This window comes from Cyanistes caeruleus, chromosome Z (genome assembly GCF_971803275.1).
Source record: "Cyanistes caeruleus chromosome Z, bCyaCae1.hap1.1, whole genome shotgun sequence".
Classification (NCBI taxonomy): domain Eukaryota; kingdom Metazoa; phylum Chordata; class Aves; order Passeriformes; family Paridae; genus Cyanistes; species Cyanistes caeruleus.
Window position 1 is genome coordinate 79,374,260 of NC_141732.1, and position 21,496 is coordinate 79,395,755.

Genomic DNA, 21,496 nt, shown 5'->3' on the forward strand with positions numbered 1-21,496 from the left:
AGGCCCCTCTCACAACCCTGAACAGCCCCAGCTCCCTCAGCCTGTCCTGCTAAGAGAGATCCTTGCTCAGGAGTGTCACCTGCCCTGCCCCATGGGTGTGCAGTGGGGTGTGCAGGGCAGTGCCCAATGTCCCCCATGCTGGACTGTCCTGCTCACACACGTGGCCAGCACTGCCACGTGTCCTGCACTCATCAGAAATTCCAGCATGGCACTTTTTTCAGGCTCCAGGTTTTATCACTGCCCTCTCTCACTCTCCCTTCTCGCTCAGCAGGACACTTCCCCTCCATGCAGTTCTCCCTCTGGTTTCCCTCGGGCTGGTGTGCCTGCATGGTGTTTCCAGCACATTCCAGGACCTCTGAGGCACTGACAGTCCCTTTTAATTCCTGCATCTGTCACACATGATTAGAAGTCTCCAAGGGAAATGTTTTCACAGGATTTTGCTGATACATCTCCCACCCCTGCACCTGACTCTGACCCCAGGACACAGACCTCCCTTATATCCTTCCAAGCAGAAACCATCAGGTTGAGAATTGCTGGCACAAACCCCAGATGTATGCAAAAACTGAAGCTGGCACTACAAGGGCCCACAGACACTATCTAAAGATGGCTCCTGTTCCTCAGAGGTCTCTTCTCCCAGGCAGAAAGTGACATGATGAGACAAAGCACCCTCAAGTTGCACCAGGGGTGGTTCAGATTGGATATTTGGTATTATTTCTTCCTGGAAAAGAAGAACAGGACAGATCTGCCCAGGACAGTGGTGCAGTCCCCATCCCTGGAGGGATTTAAAAGCTGTATGAGTGTGGCACCTGGGGACATGGGTCAGTGGTGACCTGGGCAGTGCTGGGGGAATTGTTGGATTTGATGACTTTAGACAGCTTTTGCAGCCTAAATGATTCTGTGATTCATTCTTGTGTTTCTACTGCAACATCTCCTCCATCCACCCATTCTGTTCCTGAGAGAGACTAAATCTGAATGTAGTAACCACCCACCAAGGGAGGCTGCAGAGAGACACTGACACATGAGGAATTCATTCATCACCATGGTTTTGTTTAACAAGAACGAGCATGGCTCATTAACACAAAACTGTATTTTCAATAAGGTTAATACTCCAGTAATGCATAATTACAATCTAATAATTTAACACACAGGAGCACTGTAAAACAACTGTAAAGGACTTTGATTATTACAGTTTGCAAATGGACCAGAAAAGCCATTTACTGTCATTACGAAGTTGGTTCATATTGGGGGATGCAGTGCATAGGAAAAGCATTGCACGCTACAGAATTAAATTTCATTTTACAACTCTGCTAACCAACTGTAAAAACTGGAATCTGTCCCCATGGCTTGTGAAGGATTTTTTCCATAACATTAAAAAGAAACAAAAAAATCCCCAACAACAGTGAAATTTTGCAACTGTAGCATTAATAGGACCCTGCTGAAGCCTAATTTTAAAAAGTCACAGTCTCTAAGGCATTTAATACCAGAGTTTTGTTTCTGCATCATTCTTTTTAATAACAGCATCTAATTAAAACATCTGTAAAATGCTGACAGTTTTTAATTTTATGTAAAATTTGAAAAGCAAATAACAGGATCTGTTCTAATGAAAGACAGCCACAGTAGTTATTATTAAGCGATGATGATAATTTCATTTAAGAATCACTTCTAAACGTGCATAATCTCTACCTTTAAGTCAGAGCAGAACAGAAACATCAGTGAAATCACTACAGGCCCACTGAGGCTCTGTTGGTGTTTGAGCTTTGTTTACTTGAATGTTTTCAGTTTAACTTATTCTGCAGAAGGTGACACTTCCCAGACGTGGCTTTTCATCAGGTATTCTTTGAAAAGTGAAAGTAAGAAAATTTTGCCACCACTCCCTGTGTGTGTGACTGTGCTGGGCCCACAAGGATCCCCTGCCCCTCACAGCCCAGGGTGGCCTCTGATGGATGCCATGCATGCACTGATCTTGGGACCTCAATTTCTGAAGCAAGAATGAAGGAAATGGTGTGAAACAGAAGTTTTTTCAAGCTAGCTGTTCCCTTTCTCACAGCATCTGCTTCAGGATATGTTCCACTGCCTCTGGGAAACTCTCACAGGTTAAGTAGGGAGCTGGGTTGATTTTGTTTTCATCTGCTGGACGGTATTTACCTGTAACAGATTAACACAAAGATCCCTTTACCAAACTCATCTGAGTACCCTGTTTTTCCCACCCAGAAAACTACAGCCTTGTCATGGCAGTACCAAGCAGGAAAATGCCCATCTGGGCAAAAAACATCCCACAGAGCTTCCCTAAACAAATGCTGAGTCCTACTAGAGACTCCTTCAGGGGCAGCTCTGGATCAAAACTAGTGTTAATTGCACTGGTTCACTCTGCTGTACTGGCAAATGTCCACATTGTAGGTTCTTAATAATAATAATAATAGAATCCCAAAATGGTTTGGGTTGCAAGAGACCTTAAACCTCATCCAGTCCCACCTCCTGCCATGGCAGGGACACCTTCCAGTGTCCCAGGCTGCTGCAAGCCCTGTCCAGCCTGGCCTTGAACACTGCAGGGATCCAGGGGCAGCCCCAGCTGCTCTGGGCACCCTGTGCCAGGGCCTGCCCACCCTCACAGAGAAGAATTTCTTCCTAAAATCTCTAACCTAAATTTCATGTCTTTCATTCCGAACCCAGTACTCCCTGCTCTATCACTACAGTGTGACAGTAACAGTTCCCTCTGTTCTTTGATTACCCCTCTGGATTTTTGAGTCAGCAAAAATTCACACCTACAAGAGCAGCTGTCCCCATCTATGACTTTGGTCACCCTGCCATCAGCTGGGGTCTGTGCTGTGCTTTAGCCCTGGCTGACAGGCTGCCTCTGTACCACCCCAGCATGATGTGTGACCCCTGTCACACAGCAGGGCTGGCCCCAGAACACCTTCATTTCTGGGCACAGGGTGAGATCCCTGAAGGCACCACTGTCTCCTGAAACAACCGATCCATTGAGTACTTACCTGTCCTTACCAAAATCCCACGCATGCCTGCCTGCTGGGCACCACCAACATCATCCCTGCAGTCCTGGGACACAGCAGGAGAGCACTGGGTTAGTGGGCACAGACACTTCCATAACCTTTCCTGCTTGGCACATCACTTAAAAGCAGCGACACAGAGTCACATCTTTCAGCTACCCTATCAGTCACACTGTCACAGGAGTGGTTTTCTATGTGCTCTCTGCCTGATCAAGTAGTGACTGAAGTCAGAGAGAAACCCCCATGGATTACACACTAAATCCTGTGAACTTTGATGGAATTGGTTAGGTTGGATAGTCCCTCTAAGATCGAGTCCAACCATTCCTGAGCACTGCCCATGTCTCCAACTGCCACATCCACACAGCTCTAAAGCCCTCCAGCGACAGGGACTCCACCAATGCCCTGGGCAGCCTGTGTCAGTGCTAAAACTCCTATTTCATGAAGAATTTTTCTCTAATATCCCATCTAAACCTCTAAACCTCCCCTGGCCCAGCCTGAGGCCGTTCCCTCTCCTCCTGTCCCTGTTCCCTGGCAGCACAGCCCGACCCCCCCGGCTGTCCCCTCCTGGCAGGGACTTGTGCAGAGCCACAAGGGCCGCCTGAGCCTCCTTTTCTCCAGGCTGAGCCCCTTTCCCAGCTCCCTCAGCCGCTCCTGAAGGGGCTCCAGCCCCTTCCCCAGCTCAGTTTTCTCTCTAGAAATGACAGTTCCATCCTTTGGAACCCCCCTTTGCAGGCCCTGCCCACCACGGAGGGCAGCACTGGCAGCTGGGCAGGTGAGGAGGGTTGGTGCCCACGTACATCTCCAATCATGACGGCCTCCTCGGGGGCACAGCCAGTGCCCCGCAGAGCCTCCAGGAAGAAAGTCTTCTCTGGCTTCCCCACCACGGTGGCTTTGGTGTCCGTGGCATACTCCAGCCCTGTCACAAAAGGTCCAGGTCCCAGACACAGGCCATCCTTCTTCTTGAAATACCTGGCTTTATGGATCGCTATGAGAGGCGCGCCATCCAAAATCAACCTAAAGAATGAATGAATGAAGAAGAGAGTACAAAAATTATATTAAAGGAATTATATTTACAACAGAAGGCCTCAAGTGGCTTTCACGCAATCCCAGGATGATCTGGCTTGGAAGGGACCTTAAAGCCCATCCAGTTCCACCCCCTGCCTGCCATCCCAGGCTGCTCCAAGCCCTGTCCAGCCTGGCCTTGGACACTTCCAGTGATCCAGGGGCAGCCACAGCTGCTCTGGGCACCCTGTGCCAGGGCTCACCACCCTCACAGGGAACAATTTCTTACAGGTACAGGATGAAACATTTGACCTTAACTTTATATTTTAGCTTTGAAGGAATTACAGTAAAAAGTTACATTAAAAAACCTCAAAGCCATTTGACACATTCACGTCCCTCGGAATTTCCCCGCTAACCCTGGGAGTTTGAGCAGGTTTGCTTCCACAGAACCTGCACCTCATCTTTGGTTCTCACATTTCTGTTATCTGCCCTGCAGATTTTCCTTGCAGCAGACACTGCAAACCCCCCTGTCCTGCAGCAAAGGGTAGCTGTGTGGGTGCTGCACTAGAGGAATTCTCCTGGTCCACCAAGCACAGCACTATTACTGCAGTTCTCCCCTCCTCCCAAGTCTCAGTGCAACAAGAGCTCTCCAGACAGCATCTGGACTGCCAAACCTTTCCCCTTTGATTTTACATTTTCTCCAGGCAATGCAGGTCGTTCCAATCTTTATCACAACAGTGTGAAACACTGGCTGTTATTCTCAGGGCAGAAAGGAGGATTCATTTTCCCCTTAACCTCTGATTTACAAAATTAAACAAAACAAAAGCCTTTAAGAAAACAAAGTCTTCCTTTGCCCCTGTTGTAAGAGGCTGGCTGAGGTGAACTGGATTCTCCTTGGAGGATGTCTGCAGAGCAGCCTGGAAGCTCTGAGCAGGACATAAATGATATTTCATTTCACTTAATTATCACAAAACACTCCTATTGAATCGATGCATTCTAAAGCAAGCTGAACAAGAAGAGAGCTGGGTTGTGCTTCTGTGAGCAGCCAGACATGTTCATGATGGGAAGATGCCTCTAGGACACAGGAAAATTTAATCTGACAGCATCACTACAACCACTACGTTCAGCAGTTTGCAAGAGATCTCACCTGAGAGAATTCTCTTAAACATGGCATCAAAATCCCACTTACACAGGAAGAGAAATTTAGTCTCAGTCATTTCAAGTGGTGCCTGGAGAACGGCCAGACTCTGTGAATCTCGTTTTGGGACTCATGTTGGGTTAGATTTACCTAAGTTAATGTTGGGTGTCAATGGAATAGTTGCCTGCCACGTAATTAGTCAGCCTGGGCTCCTCACAGTCAGTGCAGAGGAAAAGGCTCTCCTAGGGCACAGTTCAACTGTCCTATTTTAAGCACTATTAGGTAAAAAAATGCCCTGAAGTGCCTCCCTTATCCCTCCAGAGCCCAGATCACCAGCACAGACACAGCACAGCACAGGAACCTGCGCTTAGATACCTGCATTTAATCAGATTCACCTCAGAGTTCTGCAATCCCAATGCAATTCCAATTTCAATGCAAATCCCAAGTGACTTAATTATCTGAGTAAAGGAGAAGGAATAGGGCAAGGCTCAACAAGAAGAGAAAGTGCCAGTGGTCAGTGCTTCCATCAGGCCTAACAGAACTGAGACCAGCAAAAGTTTATCCTCTACAGAAGACTGGGGGAAACACCCAGAAGAAACCAGTGAGGTGTTACAGGTCAGACAAAGCCCATCCTGGGCTTTTTTACGTGTCCTGATATTCAGCCCGAAGCAAAAAATGGGTATTATTCAACAACTAATATATTCAGGACAGAAATATGAATCAGTTTAATGATGTAAGCACTGGGATAACTCAATAGGTTAAGCTCATGCAGTTGTGAAATTGAGTCCACACATGACCCAAAGTAAAAACCCAAATCAATGCCTTCAGCAAAGTTCACTAACAAGGCAGGCAGGGTCAGTTTGGGTCAACATCTGTTGATGTAACACAGAATTGGCAGCAGATGAGGACAGCATCGGCCTCCTACTCCAAGAAACCTCCCTAAGACACTTGTGGGCAGTACTCGATACTCCCTCTTCAAATTTTATGAAGACAGGTTAAGGTGTTTGATATCTGGGTTTTCACTGGATTTCAAGGTGCAAAGCTGTGTGGTAGCCATCATCTTGTGAGCGAAGATGGGAAAGGGCTCATCACACACATCACTCAGCTACAGGCTCACATCCAGTGTCTGAAAGCTGAAGATTTTTCAAGCTAAAATCAAGAGTGTGGAGTCAAGCCAGAAGGAGAAGGACACGTGGCTCTGCACACACTGTTGCAGCCTGGCTCAGGGGTGGTCACAGATGGAGTCTATCTGACTTACTCCTCAGCCTAGAGGCAAAAATAAAACACTCAAGATCAGCTCCATAGTCCACCTGGCCCAACAAGTTGTGCTGGCCACTCCTGAATAGAAGATACTTCAGAAGATATTGCTGGATATCCTGCATTAGCCAGGTAAGGAATAACCTGCCCTAAATACTGGATTTCATTCCCTGTAGCACACAGGTTCTGAAGGCTGGGCTTTTAACACAGAATCTGCCTCTCCTCTTGGAGAAGAGGAAATGGCCTCAGCTGGGCCAGGGCAGGTACAGGCTGGACATGAGGAATTTCCCCATGGAAAGGGTGGTCTGGTGTTGGAATGAGCTGCCCAGGGAGGTGTTGGAGCTCCCATCCCTGGAGGTGGCACTCAGAGCTCTGTGCTGGTGACAAGGTGGGGTTTGGTCACAGGTTGTACTTGAAGTGCTTGGGGGTATTTTCCAACCAAAATAATTCTGTGAATGCTTCCCCACATCCCTGTTTTTTTGTACTTCCCCCTGATGAATTACTAACTTTTCCCCTCAGAAGACAGCACTTCTGCAGTTTATTTAGACTGAAAGCTGTAAAAATAAGGTCTGGACTGCCTGAAGATCCTGGTGAAGAACCCAAATCCACCAAGACTAGTGGCTCCCTCACATGCTGCCACTAATAATGTGGTACATATATTGTGGCACAATAATGTGTGACTTTCCTACCACCCTTTTCCTCCCAGAAAGAGAAGAGAGCCCAGCACAAGACAGCCCCCACTCCACCCCCTGCCAGGGGCTGCCTTACCGAAAGGCTCTGTTCATCATCTCATAGTGGAAGTGCTCAGGAGCCAGTCCCACCACCACTGCATTGGGGTTATCCGTGCCAATCCCTGGGAAATCAGAACAAGACTCTGAGCAGGCAGGATTTAATTCACACTTAGCAGCCCACAGTCAGCAAAGTGTGTTTAATCACTTTAAGGCAAAAACAAGCATTTTCCGACACAGTCATATCACAGACTCTGCTTTTATGTCTTTTATAGATGAAGAAAGCATCTGTGGAAAAGGTGCTGGTCTATTCCATCCTCCAGGAGCTGGACAGTCTTAACAGCAGCTGTGGGATGATTCTGTCACTGCTCCCACTGAAATGCAGCAGGACACAAAAATCCCTCTTTTAGCTGAATGACTGCTTGCCATCTGAGAATCCCTCTCTACATATATTTAGGTGCTTTGTAAGACAGTAAGGCAGGAATTCAAGTGAATCCCATCCAGCTTTTTTCCCTCTAGTCACAGGAGTCACACTGACTGTTGTTCCTAGCATCTGATTCTGACAATAAATATGGCACTGCAGCACGGCCCAGCAGTTGTTACTCTAGATTAATCTGGGCTTTTCTGGAATGTCTTTTTTCAAAGTGGATTAGGGCCCTTGAGAACTGCAGTCCCACCCCTGGACAGAACCAGCAGTGGAAGCAGAACCAGCAGGAGGGTTCTACTAACAGCATGTTATCAGCTGCATCCTGCACTCACTGAGGATTTTGTTCCACCTTCAAACCCTCTGCACCTTTCCCAGGACAGCCAGAGCTCCTGGCTGGCTCTGCTGGCTGAGGTCTCCTGCTGCACGTCCCTCAGGTAGCCCAGCCAGCAGAACATCCATTCAGAGGTGCCATGGAGGATTTGTGGAAGCTTCTGTGTCCTTAAAACAGGAAAGGGCTCCTTCATCTGCCTGTGACCAACTCTAACAGAAGATTAGCCAAGAACAGCTCAATAGGAGCCATTAAGAGGAATCTGAAGCACTCTCCACTGTACTGAAATGTTCTAAGAGCAGCAAGGAAGAAATGCGAGCCAAAACCCTTGCAGCAAAAACAAACAAAACAACCCACTCCAGACCCAAGCGATACAGATGTGCCCCCAAGATACCCCTGTTTGTGCCATCTTGTACAAAATTAGCATTGGCTGCTGAAAAACTAATGGAAAGATCCCAAAACCATGGAGACCGAGCTGATTTAAATGCTGTCAGTGAAAGAGGAGCTGCTGCTGCTGCTGTTTCTCACACAGGAGCACCTTCCTGGGAGCACAAATACAGAATATTGCTGGGGGCACATTTCTCTGGATATGATGTTAGGTAGAACAGATCACCAGGTTTCACTGCTCTTTCACAGAGGCTTCACTCCTGAACATTGACATCTCTGAAGATTTCTGACCAAAATTGGCACCAAATATGGCACCAAAATTTAACAGGAAACTCCTAGATCTGGGCAAGATTGGAACCTACTTAAATGACACAGCCCAAATATTTCAGTTTTAAGGCAAGATCAGGCCAAGCCATCCATACTTTTGCTGTCTTGACTTTAAATAAAGAAATTTTCATGTAATGTACACAGTTTTCAAGTCTAAGTATGTTAAAAACATGGGTATCTTTGCTACTCTTGATGCCCAAGTGAGAACACATCACTTTCTGCTCCCCTTCCTGCTGAGGGAGGGAAATGGGAGCATCTGAAAGCAAAGCAGGTTTTAACCAAGTCTTTAGGAAGAAGAATTTAGAGGAGTCAGGGCAATGAACCTTGTGCCACCAGTGAATGTATCCAAGTACCAAGGGGTGAAACCTAAATGTTCAGTATAAGATAAGCAATAATTGCCTGGAGATTTTGCATTCAATAATAACTTAACAGAGAAACAGCCTGCTGTGTGTGCCTACACACTGGTTTTTCAGCTCTTTATGAGTAAAACCTCTGTTGGAAGGCAGGTACTGCACAGATTGACATATATTTGCTATGAAAAAAATCAGCACTGGTAGGTCCAATAAAGCCAATAAATCATTACCTAGTGATAACTATGACTTTATATTTTGCACTGGAAATGAATGGAAAGCATTGAGTTTTACGTGAATGCCTGACTATTTGAAGGCCTTGGCTGCCATTTCCACTGCTCCTCAAGAAAATATAATTTAGGCTGTTCAATGTTTGATTTAAAATGAAGACAGGACATTTATGACCCTGAAAAATTCCACCTTTCAGGCTCCACCATGGCTGGTGGTCTATAGATGACCAAGAGCACAATGTTTCCTTCGCTGTTAATGAGCAGCATTAACTGTTTCTCACTCCTTAGCTGCTTCCTGAGCACCTCACCTGTGAAATCAGGCAGGGCCTTATCATCCACCAGGAGCAGGGGCCGCACCTGCTGCTGCTCCAGGAGGTTCCTGGCTGCTGTCAGGGAGGTGAAGATCTCGTGTTCCGCGATGTCGAAGCCCAGCCCCGTCAGCCTCTCCAGCAGGTCCCTCTTGCTCTCCTTGGTGGTGTTTGTCACAAACCGGACGGTCACCGGGGCACTGCGCAGCCTGCGGGGCACAGAGGGGGAAAACTGGACACAGGCTCCTCCTGTTCTCACACCAGTGCTCCTCTTTGAGGCTAAAAACAGCCCTAAAGGCTGCAGACCAAAAGACCACACAGAAGACTGGTGCCACACAAAACACCGCTGTGATGTGGAAGAGACAGCAAGAATTATGCCTCCCAGACCAAGACAAGTCATCCTCCCCTCCTCTCCCTCATCTACCACAAAAAAAACAAATCCTGAGGAAAACAGTGATTCCAATTCCCTCTTCACAGCAGCAGCCAGCATATCTATGATAACTAATTTGAAAAGCCTTTTTATTCCTTCTGCACAATAAATAACCCAGTCCCTCTTCTTGATCAAAATAAGCAAACAAAAGAATCTTGTTGCTGAATTAATGTATTGAACTCCACTGCTGGGTGAATTTCCCAGCAGCTGTGGCTCGTTCAGGATGCTCCAGGAGCCTGTGTTACCTTGGTGGTGGTTTTATGTCAGCTTCTGCAGCCATTTCCCCCTTTCCTGAGGAAAACCAGTATCACATAAAACCACATTATTGCCCTGTGCTGACAGTAAATGCTACCAAACAATCAAATAATTTTAAGTGACAGTTTCAGCAGCATTCCCTTTAATTATTCCCCCACTATCACTTTCTCTGTTGCTATAGGAACAAACACAGGCATCAGGACTGTGTGGAGAACATCAGAATGGAGACTTGCACCTGCCACTTCCTTCTCCTGTTTATCTCATTTTATACCAGCCCTTCACAGGTATGAGCTGGTTAAAATGTCCCCTGGTTGATAATAAAACAAAAATTAAAATTATTTTTCCCTCTGGACCCCAATGAGCATAGTAACCCTAAAATATGTATCCCTTCATTTATTCCCTAAGCAAGCTGCATGTCATTCCTTCCAGCTTCTCTTTTGGAAGGACAGGGACATGGACTGGCAGAAAAGAGAGTGGGATGATAATTTTTTCCAAAACTCTGAGCCAAAAGACCTGGGTATTCTCTGACAGCTGCTCTCCATAGCTGTGACAGCACACATATATTATATGGATTTTCAAGAACACTGACTCTCACCTGGCACTAGTTCTCCCTGCAGCAGGAAACATGGTGCAGTGACTGAAAGGGCAATGAATGAGTAGCCAGTGTTTCACCAGTTTTTTACTTCCTTGCAGTTTTATGTCTTAAGGACATCATAATTTCCACAGCATTACCTGTGGGAAATGCAGCTTCCTAATCCCTCTGTGAACTTCTCCTCTGAGCGACAGTCCAGCTGTGTAAAACCCTTAGCAGCCCATTCAGCTCCAGTACAGAGTTCAGTTCTGCTCCTAAATCCTGATTAATCTTTAGTGACCCAGAACCTTAAAGTGTCCTCCTTCATTCACCACAATATCAACTCTCATTTTGGGATTTTTATCTCGTCCATTGCAAGACATCTTCTCCACACCACACATTCCTGGGATCATGTGTCCTATTTCATCACTGACTTGGTTGGAATAAATAATTTTGCTGTGCCTCAGTGTCTTTAGGCACCCTTTCACCACAAGAGAAAGAGTTAACTGTCCTGGTTATTAATGTGTTGAAATTCCTACAAAAGAAAATAAAAAAGAGGTTGTCTACCTAGCAGAAGGAGACTATAAAAACAGTAATAACTGAGAAAAGCCTTGTCTGAATGAAATGAGAACTCTGCAGAGGTTGCCTTGCTCGCTAGACCAAGCTTTGCTATCCCACTTTATCTCAGCACAGATCTAAAAGATCTGACAGACGATCAGGAACAGTTCAGCTGAACTGATTTTGGGGTAATTCACCTGAACTCCACTTTGGCTACGGCTGTCTCACATGTGAATCAGTGGAGAGACCTTGAATATTGGGGGGGTTTACGTCTATAAAAGGCTTAGAAAACACAGAAGGAGCCACTGAGGAAAGCAGCAGGGTGACACCACTATCCCCACCCTTTGCTGAGCTCTCCTGGCATTAACACAGGGTGAAGGATTTGTCCACGTGCTTGCCCCACTCACCCACCCCTCTGAGCAATCAGCAAAAACACAACCTCCCAGAGAAAACCTAAACAAAAGAGGGGAAACTTGCCTTTTGAGGGCCTCCTGGGCTCCTGGCACGGCCGAGTCCTCGATGTGGAGGGTTCCATTGAGATCCACCAGCACGGCCTTCAGCGCGCGCCGCGCCGACATCGCGCCCTGGGACAGGCAAAGGGAGCCCCAGAGCACTGAGCACACAGCAGGGACAGCAGCCAGGGGCTCCACAAGCACCTCACTGCTGCCAACATCACTCACCATATGAAATAAGCCCTTCTGGGTTGGGGGATAAAAGGAAGAATTTTTTTAAAAACCCATATAATTGATGGGGTGGTGTTTTTATCCAAAAGACCCTGTGGGAATCAGGTTCGTTCTTGACGTGCATCAAAACAAAATAAAATGAAGTTCTCTGAATGACTCAAGGGTGCTGGGGAGAAGGTCTGGGATTGCTGGCTCAAGGCAATATTGGTCAGTTCAGCAAGAATATTTCAGCAAGTCCCAGCTACACCAACAGTGAAAACAGAGACACAGTGCTCTGGCTGTAAAGCTCAAAATGCTCTGCCAAAGTGGATTTTGTTGTTCTTATTTTTGCAAGAGACACCTATGGTGATGCAGCCCACACCACATCCACTCTGAGGCTGCTTGGTGCTAACAGTCAGGACTTTGCAGATTTTTAGCCTGGAAGCTCTAAGGACTCACACATATCTAGCATCTTGAAGGGTCCTGCAAAAGGGACAGCCAGGCCCTGTTTTTCTGGTTCCACAGACTCAGCCCAAAATAAAACCCAGCATTTGAAGGGTAAAGGTACCAGGGAAGGAACAGAGACCTGATGTTTGAGTCACCTGGCTAAAGAAAAACAAACACCTGTTTCCAAAAACAAACACTTCCCCTCACGTGTGCTGCAAGCACTGAATTTTGCTCCATTAACAAGTCTGAGGAGCTGTTTCTCAGAAAATGTCCAATACAGCACCAATACTGCAAGATTTTCTCCTATCAATAGACAACGACCATCTGAAAAGGCTGAGAGAGTTGGGATTATAGAAGAGAAGCTTTGGGGTGAACTGATTTTGGCTTTCTGGTGTGTGAGGGAGCTGACAGGAAAGGCAGAGAGAGACCATTACCAAGCAATGGAGGGCCAGCACCCAGGCAATGGCTTGCCAGTGCCAGAGGGCAGGCCCAGCTGGGATATTGGCAAGGAATTGCTGGCTGGGAGGGTGGGCAGGCCCTGGCACAGGGTGCCCAGAGCAGCTGGGGCTGCCCCTGCATCCCTGCAGTGTCCAAGGCCAGGCTGGACAGGGCTTGGAGCAGCCTGGGACACTGGAAGGTGTCCCTGCCATGGCAGGAGTGGCACTGGAGGGGCTTTAAGGTCCCTTTCAACCCAAACCGTTCTGGGATCTGCCAACCCTACAAGTGACCACAATTTTCTGTTCAGCTGGTTTGGTTAAAGACAACATGTAGCATGTTTATACTTTAAAAAAGCACAAGTCAAGAGGAGTAGTCAACAACATGACTGGAACCTTCCCTAATAAATTTCTGTCAGTTTTATGTTTGCAGACAGTTTTATAAATGGTCATGTGAACCTGCTGTCTCAGGCTCACCACACACACACAAACACACACACCACGAAATTTTGATATTCCACTACCATTATTCATGCTGCCTCTCAAAATAAAAGTGCTTCTTTTACTGTATGTCTGTTGATATGAAATCAAAAATTACATGTTGAGAACACACAGCTGAGAACTCCTACACGAGCTTCATCAATTTCAACAGAACTTACTACTACTATTATTATTATTATTACTACTACTGTTACTGTTATTTTATTTTTGCCCTACATTTCCATTGCTTCTCCTGTTCACAGTATATTTATCTGGGAAATATGGAAGTTATCTGAAGAGCCAGTTTCCAGCACAGCCTAATTTTAAGGAAAAAGCTCATGAAGTGCCGAAGAAGTCCTAAAAGGCCTCCAGAATCACCGTTTTCATAATCACATTCCCAAAGAAAACTCACCTTGTCAGGACAAAGGGACCCCCCAGCCCCGGTCTCTGGGACAAGGACACGAGGAACACAACAAGACAGAACCTAAGGGAAAGAGGGATAAATTCTATAAAAATAGATATGGTTATATATGTCTCTGGAATACATATGCTCGATGGAAGGATTCTGATAGCACAGAGATGTGCCCTCCCGTCCCACAACACCCCCGTCTCGCGCGGATGGTACCGCCCCTTCCCACCAGCTCACAACGGGCACACGGGCTGGCCCATTCCCTACCGGGGGAGTCGCGACCTCCGCGAGCTCCCCTTTTCCTGCCGCGGATGGTTCCGCCCGCCCGTTCGCGGCCGAGTGCGGCGGACGCGCCCACGCGGAGGAGAGGGGGTAGCAGGGAGCGTGGCTCCCCCGGCACTGACCCGTTCCCGCCGCCGCCGCTGCGCTCTGCCCGCCGCCGCGGGGTCCTGGCAGAGCCGCGCCCGCCCTGCCCCGCGCCGGGCCCGCCCGCCGCCAGCGCGGCAAACGAAAAACAAAAGGTAATGATTATTGTCATAAATAAACACCGACCTCAGCCCTCAGCGGGCCTCTCGCCGGTCGCCGTCCGGCAGTCGCGACAGGCAGCGCGGGGGCAGCCCGCAGGGCCCTGAGGGCTTCGTGACATGGGTATGGTTATAAATTGTAAAAATTACACCCGTTCTATCCATTATATCCCTATCATTTTACCTGTTACAGCCTCCTTATCCTAGATATACAATTTAAAATCATATCATATGTGGATATGATCATAATCATGTAAATTATATTCCTTATATCCTATATGGACATGTTTATGTCCGTAATCATACATTATGGATAGCCATAAACCATTATCAATAATATATAAATAATCTGTATATTATGAATATACCATGTCCTGTATGGTTATTATATATAATAGTATATCCATATGTCGATATTACTATTATAAATATATTTATACTTATATAAACGTTATATACAAAATGTTATATCTATATATCTATATATATATATCTATATATGGATACATAATACCCACAATATATCCATGATAACTAGTGTGTGTATATATATATATATATATATGATACTGGGAATAAATTATTCCCATTATATATCTACAATTGAATGTTTTAAATTACATTCATGATATGTCCATAGTGACTAATCCGCTTATATTATTCACAAAGAATATATAAATAAATTTTTATGCTTATAATTCTACATTTATACACATTTATATATTTTTGTAATATGAATTTTAATCTATAAATGTAACATATATATATTTACAAACTACTACTAAGGGGTATATATGTATATATGTACTACTATATAAGGTGTGTATATATATATGTAATAACTTTATTTTGCATGTTCCATGTTTTTTTGCAGTTTAAGCTGCAGAGCTGTTCCAGAAGTGCTGGAAGCCACAGGAGGGGACAGACCCCGGCTGTCCCTGCACTCCCCTCGCCCTCTCTCTGCTTGGTACCTGCACACCTGGACCTTGGCTGCTGCCCCACTTTGAATCGCTATTTTTCACTGTCAGGTGGAACTCGTCCCAGTTTTGCCTCCAACGTGGGATTCCTGCTGCTCCTTCTCTCTGCACGTGCCCAGCTGGCTCTGCCCATGCGTGCAGCCCCTCTGGAAGCACAGCAAGGACAAAATCACTTTTCACCCGTTTTATTTTGAAGCTGCTGCTTGCAATCTTTAGTATTCACTTTTATTTCAGTAAGAACAAATCAAGTTTTGACAGTCAACAGAGGCAGAAATGGAGTTACAGTTCGGCACTCGCTTCCAGTGCCACAGCCACGCAAACATCAACTGCTGCTTTTCTCTCCAAAAAAATTTCACAGGAATACAAAATGTTCCACACACAGATTGCCCCATTTCCACGGAAGACAGATCTGTGAAAACTGAGCCAGGCTGGACCCTCGTTGTGAAAAATGAGCTGCACTTTCCTGGTAAAATTTTAATAAAATAAAAATTTAATAAAGGGCAATAGGAGACAAAAATCAAGTGAAGTTTAACAGCTGTGTGTTTGTTGGCATAGCAGTAGCAGGGGTCTTCATCATGTGTGCATCGGATGTTATCCCAACCGAGCAGCAGTTCAAGCATAACCACCAGCTATTCCACTACTTTGCCCAAGTTCAGTTAATAGAAATAAAAAACTAATGTAAAATTACTTTAAAATTATATATATATATAACATCCATTTCAGTATTTTGTGAGAAGCCAATATATGTATTTGTAACACTCATCACCTCTGACTGACACAAAGATCACCGTAAAGGAGTTACTTGTAACAGATCCACACGTTTTAAAATTTAAAGATCCTGAAGATCCTGTTCTACCTCAGGACAGCGTTACCACGTTTCATTGGGTTTGCTACATAAACCAAAACACAGCTCCACAGCAGAGACATGATACTGCCAAGTGCCACAGAGATGAGGGGAAAATGATGTATTTCATATAAGAGCAATAACTCTGGTATTTGGAACAGGATGAAGCAGAGTTTTGAGATATCCCCACTGTACACAGATTGTTAGGAAAGAGAGTGCTTAACTTGCAAATTTAGGATTTATTTACAAAAATCACTAAGAAAAAAGGAAAAAAACATAAAACTCTTCTCCTGGATGCACTTTACTCTGCAAAAAACTGTGACTGAAGATGATTAAATGCATTTACATTTTACAGATTCTTCATATACAACAGCATATGCTTTAGTCATCAAGACATCGGGAGAAAAGATGATTGACTAAGCTGCTTTAAAATAATGAAACTGACAGGTTTCCCTCGACCTCTCCTCTTCAAAATTTAGGGAGCACACTTTAGCAGAGGAACAGACAAAGAATTCTAACTTCTCTAAAAGGATACAAGAGAATCACCTTCTCCAATTCAGACCTAACTCAGCAGTCTTAATTGAGATGAGACCTGGTAGGAAAGCAATTAGCAGCATTCTCTGCACAGAACTGCTAAGTCACACACACACACACAGTTGCACTTTTAAAGCTGTTAATTTAACAAATGATGATGATGATGGAGGGCAGGGGAAGGAGCAGTAACAGAAAAGGCTGCAAATTCGCAGATTTTTCACAAATAAATGCATTTGAAAAGCACAGGGTATTCACCTCCCTGTATTGTTTCCCGGAAAGCTCAGAATACAAATGGTTCCCCACTTCAACCACAGTAATCACCACGCATAAGTTTAATACATATTTTAAAAAGTATAATAACAATCCTTGACAGAAAAGTAACAAATGTTAATCACTAATATCCCCAAAGTTAACAGAGAGTTACCCAGCTCTAGGTACAGCTTTTTTTTTTTTAATTTTTAATTTATTTTTTTTTTCAGTTTTGCACTGCAATTGCACCCATTTTCAACTGACTTCACCATCAGTATGAAATACTGACTTGGAAGACAAAAATCCCCAATCAAAGAAGGAAAATTCAGCTTTCACTAAGCTTCAGTTAACCTGAATCAGGACTTTACCCAGCTGGTTTTATCTCCCTCTATATCTCAGCTGGACTTCAATCCTTTATAACAAGTATTCTTTATAACACATTTCTAGAGCCTAATTCATATTCTCTTAAACAGTTCCATGGTAGTAATTGAAATGGAAACAAACAGATTGCTATTTTCCTCAATTTAAAAACAAATTGGAGAGCGTACTGAAGGAAATTCATCCCTGAGTAACGAGGCATTTAAAAGCTGCAGCCCATTGCCAGTCACTGCAACATCCTATGACATTTACTCTAATAATTAATCAACACTATGAACAGGCAGCAACAGAACTGGTCACAGTCCAATGTGTTTGCAGCATTGTTGCATTGATCCCGTGATCCTGCTTAATGAAACTGCAAGGGAACATTAGGAAATGGGATAAATAGAAACAGTGTCTTTTATTATTTTAAGTTGAATGTCAGATTGACAGCTAAACCATGCTGGATTCCAGGGAACTCGGAGCAGTGGTGGTCAGCAACTGGCTTCTTTGGATGTCCAAAGGATCTCTACTGGGTGTCTTCAACCGAACAACAGGAGGAAAATGATTGTGATGGAGTTCAGGGCTATTAATGGCACTGCAGAGGGGAAAAAAAGAGAAATGAATAGTGAGACCTTTCCTTTTCACATCACAAAATGACAGAGCTTCATAAAACCTTGGGAGAAGGAGCAGGACCAGTCAAAATTTTAGAAATAAACTTCATTTTCCTATGTAAAGCTGGGAGCAGTGGAAGGAGCCAGGCTCAAATCCTAGGATACTAGACATTAGTAGAAAGCAACAGGAGAAATGTTTTTCCACAGCCTGTTTTAACTTTAACCCAGAGCCTTTAATTCTTTGTTTTAACTTTAACACAAATAATTCTTTCTCCAAATGAAAGTGAACCATCTAAAATTCAGTTCCTATCCTTGGCTTTAGAATAAATGTTTTGAGTTTTACTGAGTGGTAGGCAACACAGGTTAAGATTTGTTACTCCCTCTCTACCATCATCTACAAAATTAATTTTGGTGTTCTTCATAATGAAGAACTATCAGTAACTTACAAATTAAGTATAATTTTTCTCCATCTTCTGAGGCACATAAGCCTGGCTTGCCTTTCAGAAACTCGGAATTACATTTCCTGCACCGGTACTTCCCATAAAACTGGATTTAGACAAGGTGATTGACACTAATTGCACGCTTCGGTTGATCACCAAGCTTCCTCCCAGCTGCTGAACTCCAAGAGAAGGCAAAAGCCCAGCAGGAGAAATGCAAGCCAGAGGCAGGAAATGTTTTTGTACTTTTATTAGAATTAGGGCACTTCAGGCAAGGCCTGCACTCTTACAGAGAGTCCAGGCCTAGAGGAAGTACAGATAAGTGCACAAACAAGACATTACAGATTGTAATAGTAATAATAATAATAGAAAATATTGTGCCCTTACGTCTCATAACGGTTCGTATTGATCGAATGAGGTTTGTCAGCTGTGCTTTAATTCCTGGTTCCTCTCCAAATCCTCCAATCCCTTGATCGCTTCCCCAGCCAACTGGGTCACATAAAAACAGACACACACGTTAGGAAAAAAAACCCCAAAACCACACAACAAATGCTGCACTTTTAAGAGCAATTTATCCTGAATGTAGTTTATACCAACACAGACAACCCAATTAGCCTTATTTCACGAGCACATTTTAGTACAATAGGGTGAAAGCTGCTAAACCTCACGTTAAGGAATGAAATATCCATGTTTCTGTAAAAAAAACCCTCACCTCTGCAATATGCCACTGTTCCCTGTGTGCCCAGAGTAATACATGAGTTCATCTTGGCTTAAAAAAAAACAGCTGTCAAAATAAACCCTAAAACAACTGCAACATGTTCATAGTCTTGAAAAATAAAACAGCAAGTAACTGCTGGGAGTGAAGTGATGATGCTTCAGCACTGAGGAAGAGGCCACATGAGAGAAAAACGGACAGTGCAAATTACAAAATCGGGGTGATGATTTTTTGCAATTGCTGTAAAAAAAAATTAGAACTTTCAAGGAAAAAAATTTGGAATTTTTCTAAGTCCTGAAGTTTTACAATGCCTAGACAGAGCATGATGGGACCAGGGATATGTACAGGGATTTCTAAGACCTGCTGGTTACAGCCCTTATCATTTTGGGAAGGAGCAGAGCAAGGAGCAGCCTTCAATATCCCAAGATCCACTGCCCACTCTGTTTATTTTTCCCCCACAGACCACTTTTGAATTATTTTTGTTCTCCCTTTCTCATCTCCCAGGCACCAAACTGAGGGTGGTGGGCGAGTGGTCTCCCTCACCAGCCTTGCCAGCAGCTGCTTCCCACTCGGATAAGCCTGGAGCTATATTCCCAAGCCTCACGAGGCTGACAAGTGGCTTCACCCATCCCACTAGTTCCCACATCTCCCTTTTTTAATTCCAGCTGCTCGTCAGGAGAGCAAAAGAAAAGCCCAAACCCAAACTGAGCAGATCCCTTGAAGCAAATCCAACCGGGGAGTAGGAAAAAGGGATGCCTTTCTGCACGCCTGCCAAAAATCCTGGCTCAGCCTGACGTGGAGAAGTCAGGATTCTCCACACCAATGAACTGGGAAACTGTGGATCATTGGCCATTTTTTTTCCCCCCACAGCTTTGCAGATCTTTGTTGGTGGATTTACTCTGTTTTGCAGGGCTTTGGCTTCTTTTGAAGGGCAAGCATGCCCAACCCTGGGAATCCCAAGGGCCCAGAGCCGCCATCTCATCAAGAACCAGGCACAAGATAAAGGAAACCTTTGCACGACACCGAACATTCCGAGGCGCGGCACGGAGGGGCGTGAAACAGTTAAAAATGGACAGGAAAAAAGGGTAATTATGGGTGGGGGGGGAAAGAGAGAGACAAAGGTAGAACGGAAGCGGCTGGGAATTCATCCCCAAAGCCCAAACCCACCCTGAATCCCAAACCCCTCCCCCTCACTCTGCTGCTCCCACCGGCAGGCAGCAGCGGCGGCGGGGCCGCGGCCACCGCGTCCACCCCCCAGGCCGGGCGGCCCTCCCAGCTCACCGTGGCGAAGGAAGCGCTCCTCGTGCAGCACGGCCACGGCATTGACGATGAGGAGGGAGGCCTGCAGCAGCGAGTAGAGCGTGAACGCCATGGCCCAGCGGGGCGGAGCGGGGCGGGACGGGGAGCGGCACCGGGAGCAGGATCGGGAGCGGCGCCCGAGAGAGACGTGGCGGGGCTGGGGGCGGAGCCTCCCCTCACGGGTTGTGAGGGGGCGGGGTCTGCCGGGGCGGAGCCATCCTGGGGGCTAGGGGCGGGGCTTTTTATGGGGGCAGGCCTATCAGCTGCGACCGCGCCTTGGGTGTGCGGGGAGGGGGCGGGGCTTTGCGGGGCGGGGCAAATTCGGGGCGCGGCTTGGGGCGCCGGGGCGCATGGGGCGTGGCTCTGTGGGGGCGTGGCCTCCCTGCAGCGCCGTTCCCGCCCCGAGGGGCGGGGTCTGGTTGGGGGCCGGTCCTGGTGGGCGTGGCCTCCTGCTGCCGGCAGCCGTGCTCCACTCTGGGTTTGCCCGCGGATCCCTCGGGACCCCGAATCCCTCGGAGCCCCTCGGGTCCGGCGGAACCCTGTGGATCCCTCGAGCCCGCGGATCTCGCAGAGCCCCGTAGATCCCTCGGTGCCCCTGGGAATCCTTGGAGCCTCCCGGATCCTTTGGATTTATGGATCCCTCTGGTCAATGGATCACTTGGGTGCCTGTGGATCCCTCGACTCCGTGGGTCCCTCGGAACACCGCGGGTCCCGTGGAGCCCCTTGGGTCCATTGGATCCGTGGATGCCTCACGCTCGTGGGTACTTTGGAGCCCCGTGGACCCCTCGAGTCCGTGGGTCCCTCAGAACCCTGTGGGACCCTCGGAGCTCGTTGGGTCTGTCGGGTCTGTGGATGCCTCGGGTTCATGGATCCCTCGGACCCCTGTGGTTCCATCAGAACCCCTCGGGTCCGTCGGATCCGTCAATGCCTTCAATCCATGGATCCCTTGGAACCCTGTGGATCCTTCGGGTCCATTCGTCGTTCAGAGACCTTTGGATTCCTTGGGTCCGCTGATCCGTCAGAGCATCCTGGGTTCACTGGGTCCATGGTTCCCTTGTGTCCATGGAGCCCGTGGAGCCCTGTGGATCCCTCGGGTCCATGGATCCCTCGGATACCCATGGGTTCCTAGGGGCCCAGTGGGTCCACTGGATCCATGGGTCCCTCGGGTCCATGGTTCCCTTGGAGCCCCGTTGTTTTCTCAGGTCCGTGGGTC

General features: G+C 46.4%; 2 protein-coding genes across 5 annotated transcripts; both read right to left on the reverse strand.

Annotated features, from left to right (window-relative positions):
* Positions 1-1,026: 1,026 nt before the first annotated feature.
* On the reverse strand, positions 1,027-15,231 carry HDHD2 (haloacid dehalogenase like hydrolase domain containing 2). 4 transcript variants are annotated; one of them, XM_086867467.1, is made up of 9 exons: positions 15,211-15,231; positions 14,286-14,368; positions 13,737-13,808; positions 11,779-11,885; positions 9,488-9,696; positions 7,171-7,255; positions 3,803-4,019; positions 2,991-3,054; positions 1,027-2,145 (listed from the first exon to the last, which is right to left on the reverse strand). In XM_086867467.1, exons 4-9 carry the CDS (start codon positions 11,877-11,879, stop codon positions 2,042-2,044), a joined length of 780 nt encoding a protein of 259 aa, XP_086723593.1. In that variant the 5' UTR covers positions 11,880-11,885; positions 13,737-13,808; positions 14,286-14,368; positions 15,211-15,231; the 3' UTR covers positions 1,027-2,041. The 4 variants fall into 4 exon arrangements, with proteins under 4 accessions (XP_086723593.1, XP_023799889.2, XP_086723591.1 ...); XM_023944121.2 differs by lacking the exons at positions 14,286-14,368; positions 15,211-15,231 and adding an exon at positions 14,138-14,200; XM_086867465.1 differs by lacking the exons at positions 14,286-14,368; positions 15,211-15,231 and adding an exon at positions 14,001-14,170.
* Positions 15,232-15,403: 172 nt separating this feature from the next.
* On the reverse strand, positions 15,404-20,533 carry IER3IP1 (immediate early response 3 interacting protein 1). Its single transcript, XM_086867468.1, has 3 exons — positions 20,266-20,533; positions 18,657-18,758; positions 15,404-17,816 (listed from the first exon to the last, which is right to left on the reverse strand). The coding sequence occupies exons 1-3, from the start codon at positions 20,354-20,356 to the stop codon at positions 17,761-17,763; spliced, it is 249 nt and encodes an 82-aa protein (XP_086723594.1). The 5' UTR covers positions 20,357-20,533; the 3' UTR covers positions 15,404-17,760.
* Positions 20,534-21,496: the final 963 nt, after the last annotated feature.

Excerpts from the sequence above, each read along its gene's own strand:
- HDHD2 (XM_086867467.1), bottom strand. The coding sequence starts at position 11,879 with ATGTCGGCGCGGCGCGCGCTGAAGGCCGTGCTGGTGGATCTCAATGGA. Across the intron at positions 4,020-7,170 it reads ATGATGAACAGAGCCTTTCG|GTTGATTTTGGATGGCGCGC; the intron begins GTAAGGCAGCCC and ends TTCATTCTTTAG. Across the intron at positions 3,055-3,802 it reads AGGCCGTCATGATTGGAGAT|GACTGCAGGGATGATGTTGG; the intron begins GTACGTGGGCAC and ends GCTGTGTCCCAG.
- IER3IP1 (XM_086867468.1), bottom strand. The coding sequence starts at position 20,356 with ATGGCGTTCACGCTCTACTCGCTGCTGCAGGCCTCCCTCCTCATCGTC. Across the intron at positions 18,759-20,265 it reads GGAGCGCTTCCTTCGCCACG|TTGGCTGGGGAAGCGATCAA; the intron begins GTGAGCTGGGAG and ends TATGTGACCCAG. Across the intron at positions 17,817-18,656 it reads AATACGAACCGTTATGAGAC|TGCCATTAATAGCCCTGAAC; the intron begins GTAAGGGCACAA and ends TCCCCTCTGCAG.